At 42.4% G+C, this 10,979-nt stretch overlaps 1 protein-coding gene across 1 annotated transcript in view; it reads left to right on the forward strand.

Moving 5' to 3' along the window:
* Nucleotides 1-6,702, forward strand: part of LOC147122184 (peroxiredoxin-1-like) — a 57,250-nt gene extending 50,548 nt beyond the window's left edge. Inside the window, exons 5-6 of the mRNA XM_085983044.1 lie at nucleotides 2,429-2,559; nucleotides 6,013-6,702. Of these exons, the coding sequence (XP_085839170.1) occupies nucleotides 2,429-2,559; nucleotides 6,013-6,098 (217 nt within the window). The 3' untranslated portion in view covers nucleotides 6,099-6,702. The remainder of the gene's footprint in view (nucleotides 1-2,428; nucleotides 2,560-6,012) is intronic.
* Nucleotides 6,703-10,979: the final 4,277 nt, after the last annotated feature.

Genomic DNA, 10,979 nt, shown 5'->3' on the forward strand with positions numbered 1-10,979 from the left:
TTCTTTCCTGCAGATCCACCACAGCAACAGGCGGCATAGGAGGAGAAAAATGATGGTGAAGAAGTTGATAAGGACCAAGCCACCCTGGAGTTGCAGTTGCATGATACTGCCGTCTCTCAGGACAGTAGCACATGCCAGGCCTCCAGCTAGCCCCCCTGCCCCCACCACCCCCCTCATAGCACTATACCATTGGAGCGTGGTAAGTAACACCAAACTGCCATGAGGCGAACACCACTTCAGTCCCATGAGCCTTTTGTAGATCATGGTAGTCAACCACCTCCCGCAATCCAGGTCTTCAAGTGGTAACTAAAAGAAGCACGAGAATAGGTTTAAAAAAAGGCACGTGTTGGATGCACTTTAGAACTCACTAAGAAAATAGAATGTTCACTGACATGGCGCTTTGTTCCTGATGGAGATAACAGTCATACAGGAAATAGTTCACTTATGTCGTGCTGATGTTCTCACTGATGTGATGATGCTCATTTAGAGGAAAATAGGGCCGCTATGTTATGTGGTTGGATGGGTAACCTGTCTATGTCCAGAAGTCTTTTATAGTCGTCTTCACTGGCCAAATGCCTACTTTTGTGTCATCAGTAAATTAGCAATATTGTACCCCAAATCAAAGTCATCTATCTATATATATATATATATATTGAGAACCAAAGTGGACACAGCTCTGACTCCTGGGGTACATTAGTTCTAACATTTTTCTAATGTGAGCAACACCCATTAACTTTAACCCTCTATTTCCTAACTAACTTCCTATCCATGCTCGTGCATTTCCTCATACCATGTGCGTGAATTTTTGTTACAAGACTACTGTGAGATACATTGTTGAACATCTACTGAAAATACATATGCACCACAGCTTTTCTTCCTTTGTGCTTGGGCATAAAGCAATGCCTGAGCGCACAGAGGAGCACCTGTAGGGAAGGACTGCATGCCATAACACAGCCAGCCAATTTTCTGCCCATTTAAATATACTCCCAAAGAACTAATGATTGGCTACTAGATTTAAATGTCTAATATTAATTGTCTTAATTTGTGTAGCTAAAATTAAAGTCTGTTGATGAATTCCTACACCGTAACTAGAAAATTACATTTTATATATTAGTTGCCTTGCTTTTTTGCTATTCCCATTGGTGCCACCACATGATTGCTGGATTATAGGTTTACTGTGTGCGCTAATATTGAGTATTAACTCGCAATTAAACAAATGGAAGAAGCATCCTCCACTCTAAATAGTTTTTGAATTTTATAAGATAATTATTCTGAAATAAAAAGATAAAACTGAATTACTGGATGGAAAATTGGACGGACTCCCTTACAGGAGTGCAGTCTGTCCCGCTTGAGTTTCCTCTATTTGATGCACCTATGCAGTTCAATATATCCAATTGCAATACAGGAAACTCTTTTTAATCCGGCACCGACGGGACCGGCGTGGTGCCGGTTTATCAAAAAGTCCGGATTACAGAGAGGTATAGTTAAATGGTACGAGAGCTCCGTACACAGCAACAAATCCAGGCTTTCCTGTTGCTTAGCAACAGGTGCAGGAACCCCGGCCACAGACCAAGCGTCCCTGTTGCTTAGCAACAAGTGCAGGAACCCCGGTTACACAGCCACAGATCTAGGAACGGCCACTAATATGAAGTAAAACTTACCTGAACCTACTCCTGAATTTTGCTGGTTAACAGAGATTTCCGGTTACAGGAAACTTTGTGTTATCCGGAGGCTAAATGTCCGGCAAGCTCGAGCCACCGGCAAAAATCAGGAGCCGTTTTGTTAGGTTTTTTTTCTTCTCGTAGCTTTTTTTTCAACAGTCAGGCTCTGCAAAGTCTCTCTGAAGCTGTTGCTAAGCGACAGAGATGCTTCCAAGGTAAGGCTGACTGTTTAGAAGCTGTTGCTAAGCAACAGTGTTTGTTGCCAAATACGGAGCTGAAAAGCTCCGTACGCTTCAACATTAACACTGGTTTGTCCGGCAGTTTTGAGGGAACGGCAACAGCTCGGTCCCGTAGGTGCCGGTAAATCGAGAGTTTCCTGTAATAGGGAAATCTGCCCAATAACATCATCTTTCCTCCTTTTCTAACATTCCTATTTTTTGAACTCTAATATTGAATTTGCTTTGAACTTTTAATCATTGTAGTTTATATTTTCTAGCATCTGTGACTGCAGGAAATTGCCGCAAATATCAATTTGAAGCAAAACTAGAACCTACTGCCAGTCTTTAATAGTTTCTCTTGAATAAAAATAGTGCCATAGAAGATTTTATTATAGTTTGAAAATACCTGTTATGACAATAGTTTTGTAAACTGGTAAACTAGAATTTTGTAAACTTTATGCCCAGTTTCTCAAAAAAAACAAAAATGCATTAACATTTGATGATATTTGTTACTAATTATTGTTTAAAGATGATAAATTTGTTCTCCAGAGGTTTGTTCATCATTGATAATGCTGGTGTCCTGCGTCAGATCATGATCAATGACCTGCCTGTTGGGCGTTCAGTGGATGAAGTCATGAGGCTGGTTCAAGCATTCCAATTTACAGATGAGCATGGAGAAGGTAATGAGCAGGGTTTTTTTAGATTAATTCCTTTAGTGTATGCATGTTACCTTGAAAGAACATTTTAAAAGACAGTATTTGGGTAATTCCAGGGATAATATTTATGTGTAATACTTTAGTTCCGCAGTGTTGTTAGAATATCGGAGCCGCATGCTGTCATTCCAATTAGGGAAGCCACCAGCCCATAATGAGCCTTTACAGATGACTTAAAGATTTTTAATGTTTGGAAATCAATGCCAGCATTCCATAGTAATTGATCCCTTCTGATCACCTTTGCTCCCTGAAATGTTGGGGTCCTTAGGCAGGCCCTGTACACCCATGCCTTTTCTTGTAAACCCAGGCTGGGTTTGGGCAGGAATCTGGCCTGGAGTATAGTAATGAGGCCTGGGAGTTAAAATGGTCCAGGCTTCATGCTGGTGAGTCCGGCATTCGCCCCGCTGGCCACAAGCTCGCCTCGGGTTAAAATCAGGGCTATAGTGTCTGCCTTATAGCCGCTTTAATAAAGCATTCCATGTTCTAATAAACCTTTGTGTAATAACGTTTCTTCTAACTTTCTCCTTTCAATTTTAGTGATAATCCTCAGTCAATATTCCTTTTGTTTCTGATTGGCTTACCAATAGAAACAATCTTTATTTATCCTTTCGAAACCTTTCCTAACAAACGTGAGTTGGTTGCATTTAATAATTGGCACCCAGGAATGCTAACAATCCAGTGAAGGATGAATCTTGTCAAGATTATTTGAAGGCTGCCGGAGAGGTGCCGGTAGCAGCAGCGTTCCTGCTGGTGTGTGTCTACTTGCCTCACCAATACAGCAGTGGCTGGTGGGGCCCATGAACCACCAGAACGGTTTCAATGCGAACAGTTAATAATTAACATCAGTGAATATCTTGGGGACAGTTAAATCTAGAGCCTAGATTTAAGAACAAGCCTTGGTGATTTTCATTGCAGGATGGGGTTATTTTATTAATAATGTCCATTTTATTATGCCATAACATGCCCTGCACAACAAAAAAAAAATTTCTGTACCCAGTTCTCCATTATGCCATTTTCCCTAATGCAGTCAACTACATTACAATCGATTGCATTAGAAAAACTGGCCATTTAAAATTTAATCTTATCTCCCTCTGCCACCCTCTAGGCCGCAGCATGCTGGAAGACAGGGACACACAATGTATTTCCCTCATTTGCATGTCATCATAATACACCCACTCAACTTTGGGTGGAATATTTGATGGGCTTCCTATTTCATGGTCCTCTTCCCCACTCCCATCCATGCCCCCAAATTATACTGATTTCCCAGTGGAACAGTGCAGGAAATTCGGTGCTCATATTTCCATTGCTCATGCCTCCTTAATATGAACAGCCAGTTAGCAGCTGCCAGCCACTCATTTACTTTTTCATTAAAATTAGTGAAGACAGTAACTTAAGCCCCTAGAAGTTTACTATCAATTCTGTTTAATCTGTGTTTCTTTAGTATGTATGCCTCGGGATATGAACTGGCTATGCACAATCACTCTAATGAATGCTGTTTTTAATTTCTGGCAGTGTACAGTTTCACAATGTGTTTCCGTCATGTGCCAGAAGTGCAGAAGCAGAATTGTTACCCCATAACACCTGGAAAAGTTAACTTCATTGTAGCTAAATAAAAGGCAGAGCACATTAATAATAATTGGCAATTGATTTGTTATTTTTATATAAAACAGTACACACCACTTATACCATCCACGCTTATCACAAGCAACTGCCTATATTGGGCAAATGGCAAAAACCAGTTGCCATTACCACTGAAGTCAATTACAAAGGCACCGCTAGTAACACATTAAGCATGCAGGGTATTTCGGGCAGCGGCGGATCTAACAGTGGTTATCACTGTTGTGATATTGGAGTATATGGCCTTAGATAAGATATGGGAGGTGGAGGCTTTGTCGTGTTAATGTTCACAATTTGCCACCAGTCATCAGGATGATGCTGCTAACTTTTGTACTTCTCCTGCATGTTTCAGAGGCCTGTACACTGCACCAAAGTTGTCTATGCAATAAACACAATGATTTATGGTATCAGATTAAACAATATTATTTAATTTGCCCTTTTAAGTGCTTTTGAATTGATTAGCTCAAAGTACTATAACAAAGACACGCAGCACTTACTCCGATACTTTTTCTCAATACTCATAGTGGCCAAATCTTGTTAACACCAACGTGCCCGCTATAAGCGATGGGGAATATACTGATACAGTGACTTGACATCACATTAGTACATTAGTTTTCACTATGTAACAAAATTGGACTTTTCCAGTTCAGGTCTGATGACATCATTATTGCGCTCTATCAATAAACTACATAATAGATTTGATTACAAAATTTTGCTAAATAAAGAATGAGACAACTTTCATACAACTAGAAATTGATGCCAGGCTATTAATCTTTTTGTTGCCAAGTATCCAGAATACGTTGAACAAGGGGCTTAAATGTTGTTCCTTGTGCTGGGGATGCAGGTAATGTCGAGTGCAGACGGGGTAGAAAATCAGGGACAGAGGCAGCAGGATGGATTTCTGTTTTCCGATAGGTCTGTGTTGTAGGAGTAGGTGGCCTGCACTGCTCTGGTGCAAGCCACATTGGTGCCTTTAGTTTTATGTGTTTGAGGGCATGTCCTTGCTGGCTGGTAAATTCCAATGCATTGCATCATTAACAGAATTTCATCACTGTGCACCTGCAAAACCTGGAGCACTGCTGCTCAGCCATTGAAAGTGTGGTAAAGCTGTCCAGCTCATCTTTTTGGTGATTTTTAAGAGCCTTCGTTTGTGCATTACACTACTGTTTGTTTCTTTGGATTGGATCTTCTTTTGTTTCCTTTGGTTTGAATTGGATCATTAATTTCTTCTGTTTTCTTTGGTTTAAAATTTACTTCTGTACCCCTTATCATTGCCTCACATCACCCTGAGCATACCATGAATTCCTTTTGAAATTTCCTTTGCCCCTGGGAGCTGAAGGAAGCAGTGTTCTTCAACCAGGAGCACAGGCAGGTGCGCCTGCATCAAAGAGGGTCTCAGGAGTCACGTACCTACCATAGATCATGATACAGTTTCCTAAATATGTTGGTGGGACTGGGTCTTCAGTGCATAACATTTCACCAGTCATAGCAGAAGTAAGGTACTCCACTGCATGTAGGAAAGGAAAACTGGAGCAAATTGACTCATACACCTAGTTGGGACTTTGCAGTGTTATGCTCCCACGGTCGGATACCAGATCACTTACCTGCCCTCTCACTTGAGAATGAGGCATAGCAGAGGGTGAAGAACAAAGAGAATAGAATATTTACATAATTAATTCTGCTGTTTTTGTTTGTGCACTTCTCAACAATGGTGTTTGAAATTCATAATATGGTAATACTTCATAAATATTTGATGAAGTGGATTGTTTTATAAATGTTAATTAAAACTTTCCTTTCTTACAGTTTGCCCTGCTAACTGGAAACCTGGTGCTGAAACCATCACACCTGATATAGAAAAGAGCAAGAATTACTTTGCGAAACAGAAATAGTTCTAGTTATTTTATGATTGAATGCATCCAATATGGAATATTAGTCTGTTATGTGTGTGTCTGAAAAAAAAGTTGTTTTAGTGCGCAGATATTTTGCTGCTGTTTGCTGAGACAAACTGACAGGTATGAGGGTACATTTTATGCATTGAGGCTCTCTGCACAGAGCCTTGCTTGATAAGAATATGGATTGGAGAATTGGGCATGGAGGTCAGTGTGCCCAATTTGTGGGCTCCTGGTTTTCCAGTAATTCATTTCAATCACTGGAAAATCAAGAGGCCATGAGTTGGGCGTACTAAACCCTGTGCCTGATTTCCCAATTGTTGCACTTGTTGAGTGAGGCTCTGCGCCTGGAGCAAAGTCTTGCAGAATTTACCCCGTGTCTTTACAAAACCGGTTTCCACACTTCTGTATTAGTTCTAAAGAATCTTCTCTTCCGAAGTTAAAATGTTTTTAACATGCTCCAATGTTTTATGAGATGAACAGGTGTCGGAGCACAGTAATGAGTTTAAATAAACCTGGCTGTTTGGGTAAAATTTATTACATATTTTGTGCATTTGTCAGTGCAAAAATAAAGTTTGAAAAAAAAAGTGTTCATTATGATTTTATTATTACTTTTTACTTTTGTTTCTTTCTTCCCCATATTCACACAAGTTGATCTTCCCTCACACATGTTCTGCAGACACTGGCAAACATATTGGGGCAGAAATTGGTCTATGCCAGTAGGGTGAAACGGTCTCAAAGCGAATCGGCAGCTTGTTTTACACTGTTCGATTTTTCTTTTCCATTGACATCAGCAACATAAGCCCCCCACTCGGGTATTCCATCCTTAAACCTCACTGCCTCTTTTCCTTTAAGACCTCCTTAAAACCTTCCTCTTTCAGTATGCTTTTGCTCACTGCTCCTAATCTTTGTCCAGCCTCCCATCTTCCACCCTCCATAAAATAAAGCCTATGCAAAACTATTTGTATCCTAACTCACACCAAGTCACAATCACCCACTACACCTGCACTCACTGACCTACATTGGCTACCGATCCATCAATGGTTCAATTTTAAAATTCTTATCCTCGTGTTCAAACCTCGTTTATTGTTATAATAAATGATGATCATTGTAATATTGCACATTTCAATGAATTTATGAAGTTTCAGAGATCATTATTTCTCACCTTTCACTTCATGGGAGTCGGTGATTTTCTTACTGAGTTTAAGTGTTCAGATCAGATTACCAATGACATGAAGTAGTTTGACACCACCCATCTGAAGCAACCCCAGCACGTAGTTTGCTTTTGTCCAGTATCTACTATCAGCAAACCATTCCCAAGTAAGTGCCTAAGATATATTTGCGCAGAGCCACCTTGTTTAAAGTACGATCAGATCCTTGGGAAGGCTGGGATCAGTACATGAGCAGGAATGGGTGAAATCTTTGCTTAACATTGGTTGCAAGATTCTGTTGACCTGCTGCAGGAGATCCAAGCTCCAAATCTTCTGGACCAGCCCTATTAAAAATTGCTGTTTGGATAAATCCCCTTCTCGGTAAGCACTTTCACATTATTTTGCAGACCCCCCGAAAAGTCTACGGACCACAGTTTGAGAACCACTGAACTAGAGGAGGTATCAGCAGGTGAGACAGTGAACAAGAGGAGCAAGTTGTAGAGAAGGAGCAGGAACATGCTGGATGGCCACATGGCTAACATTAATGATACTCTGTACTTGCAGCAATGTGGTGCAATTGGGTAGTCGTATAATGCTACTGTGCTGTGGGAAAGAAGATGAAAGTTCTGGCCATGTTGACTGGTGCATCAGTCATTCATTTGCTAGATGTGTGGACAACATAATAGCTAATACTGTAGTGCTGGCCTGGACTGAGCCAGAGGCAAAAAGGTTGAGAGCAGTGTTGGCCTTGCCTACCACTGGCAGTGCCACCCTAAGTTACAAGTTGACTGCAGCAGTCCATTGATCAATGGCAAAGCTCTGTGACAGACTTTCTGCTGACCCAAAGCAAACATTGGTAATTGTCCTCCATCATTGGCAGCATAGGTGTGCCGAGGCTTTGTTAGAAACTAGGGGTGCCTAAAAATGTACATAGCCCAAGCAGCTGCAAGTTGCTATGTATTTTTGAAAGGGAAAAAAAATTATAAAGCAACAGCTATTGAACACTGAAAGCAGCGCGAAACCATAATTCATGGGAATGTAAAAGTTCTGAGAGAAAAGTTCACAGTAGAAAAAGGGAGTAAATCATAGACCTTACTTGTGAAGGTCAGAATGGTGAGATAGCAACTGGTTAATGTGCAACAGCTTTGACTGGGGCCTTGTACTTGCTGGGTTAAGTGGGAGAGAGTAAAAAGAGATAAGATGGATTCCAATGGAGGAACCTTCAAAATGTAAAAACAAGGATGAAGTAATGAGACCTTTTGGGGAGGGCTTTCATCCAAACACCAAGACAAAGAACTTAAGCTGTCATTGGTTGATGAAGTTTTGGAGGAACCTCTATAGGTTAAATGGTCTTGTCAATAACTTGGCCTCAGGCCCACCCCTAAAAAGAGAATAAAAAGTGACACCCCAAGGGTTTGCACACAGACTGCGGAAGGGAGAGCCGAACAGCTGGTCGAAAGCTCTTTTAAGAGTGATCCCATGCTCACCATCGAAGGCCCGAGAGAGAAAGAAAGAGAGAGAGGCCAGAAGCCAGAGAACTGTTTACACATGCCAGCCGTCTGTCTGATCGGGTCCGGTACAAGCTGCTTGTCACAGTCGTATGTTTTTGCTGTATTACTAGTGTTAAATCCATGAATCTTGATGTATGGTGTCCTTCAATTAATAGAGACTGCAGAGGAACAATCAACAGGTGTTTACTGGATGAGGGTTACTCTAAAACTAACAGTACAGATCCCTACTCAGGGTTTATATACAGGTGTGGTCACTGCCGGTACTACAGTATACAGGAGCTGTAAAAAGTAGTTCTCCCCTTAAAGGTACATACACTACAATTCCTCCCCTTTTAGATTAACAGTACCATAACATTCATTTAACAGTTAACACTTTTAACATGCAACATTAACTGAAAATAGTCCATTTATAAATTCAGTCTTTGGGGCAGCTTCCTGATCCTTTCTGGATAGCGCCTTTCCTGAGTGTCTTGCTCTTGGTGCGGAGGCGATTGTGCCCCCCTGTCGTCGGTTGGTTAATCAGCTTCCGATGCTACTGTTTCTGGGGTAGATGCTACCTGTATGTCGGGTTCATCACCAGGTACGCGAGACATGGGGTTGACTCGTTCCTGTGACGCTAGGATCTGGTCGACATGACGTCTCACAATGTTCTCCCCAACATCCACTGTGTACATTAGTGGCCCCTGCCGTGTGCATATCGTTCCTGGTTGCCATTTCTCTGTTCGGTAGTCGCGGGCCAAGACTGGTTGCCCTACATTGAAGCTCCTTGTCGGCTTCTCATTGATGTGCTGGAATTGCTTATTCTCAACATTTCTTTGTACATTTGGTCTGAGCAAATCCAGACAAGATCTCAACCTTCGGCTAAAGAACATCATGGCCGGGGTCTGGTTGGTAACTGCATGTGTCGCATTTCTGTAGGCTAACAGGAAATTGTCCACCTTATGCTGCAGTGGAATGTCGTCATCGCACATGGCCCTTACTGCCTTTTTAAAGGTTTGTACAAACCTCTCAGCCAATCCATTTGTGGCTGGATGATACGGGGCGGATGTGTAATGCCTTACCCCATTCCTTCTCATAAATTTCCGAAACTCTTCGGACACAAACTGTGGTTGGTTATCAGAGCAAATCTGCTCTGGCAAATATGGTCCGTAGGACTGCAATCGTTTTCTCCGTGGTGGTGGAGGACATTTTGATCACCTCAGGCCATTTCGAGTGCGCATCCACGGCTATTAAGAACATTGAGTCCATGAATGGACCAGCAAAATCAATATGCACCCGTTACCATGGAGATGAGGGCCACTCCCATGGGTGTAGAGGGGCATGTGGTGGTGCATTTTGGACCTTCTGGCATCCTGAGCAGCACTTTGTCAGGTCCTCGATTTGCTGATCGATCCCCGGCCACCACACATAAGCCCTAGCAAGGCTTTTCATTTTCACCCCTCCCAGATGACCTTCGTGAAGCTCATTGAGCACTCTCTCCCTTAATTTGGGTGGAATTACCACTCGGGATCCACACATCAAGGTCCCCTGGCATACTGACAGCTGTTCTCTTCTGGATGAGAATGCTGGCAACAGTGAGTCGCCATGTGTTGGCCATCCCTTCATCGTCAAATCATATACCCGAGACAGTGTCGGGTCATTTCGGGTCTCCTTCTCTATATCCGTGTTAGTTACTGGCAAGCATTCAATTATAGTCGAATAAAATATTTCGACAGGGTCCACTGCTGGTGCTTCCTCCGCAGTAGGCAGTGGCAGGCGTGATAGCCCATCAGCGTTTCCATGCTGTTTCATGCCCTTATGCTCTATGTCATACTGGTTCGCCCCTAGAAAAAGGGACCATCTTTGTAACCGTTGCGCAGTCATCACCTGAACGCCCTTCTTTGGATTAAAGATGGAGACAAGTGGTTGGTGGTCAGTCAGCAAGGTGAACTTCTGCCCGTGCAGATAGTGGTTGAACTTTTTCACTCCCCACACTAGGCTGAGGGCCTCCCTGTCAATCTGGGCGTAGTTATGCTCGGCTGAGGTTAGTGACCGAGACGCAAAGGCTACTGGCCTCTCCAAGCTGTCCGGGAATTTGTGCGACAGCACCGCTCCAATACCATAGGGTGATGCATCACACGCCAACTGAATTGGTAGTGCTGGGTTGAAACTTCTGGAAAGCTCATTTACATTCGTCATTCCACTTCCATGGTACCCCCGTTTGCAGGACGGTGTTCAGT

The sequence above is a fragment of the Somniosus microcephalus genome, chromosome 3 (genome assembly GCF_052327205.1).
Source record: "Somniosus microcephalus isolate GS21.2 chromosome 3, FLI_Smic_1.0, whole genome shotgun sequence".
Lineage (NCBI taxonomy): Eukaryota > Metazoa > Chordata > Chondrichthyes > Squaliformes > Somniosidae > Somniosus > Somniosus microcephalus.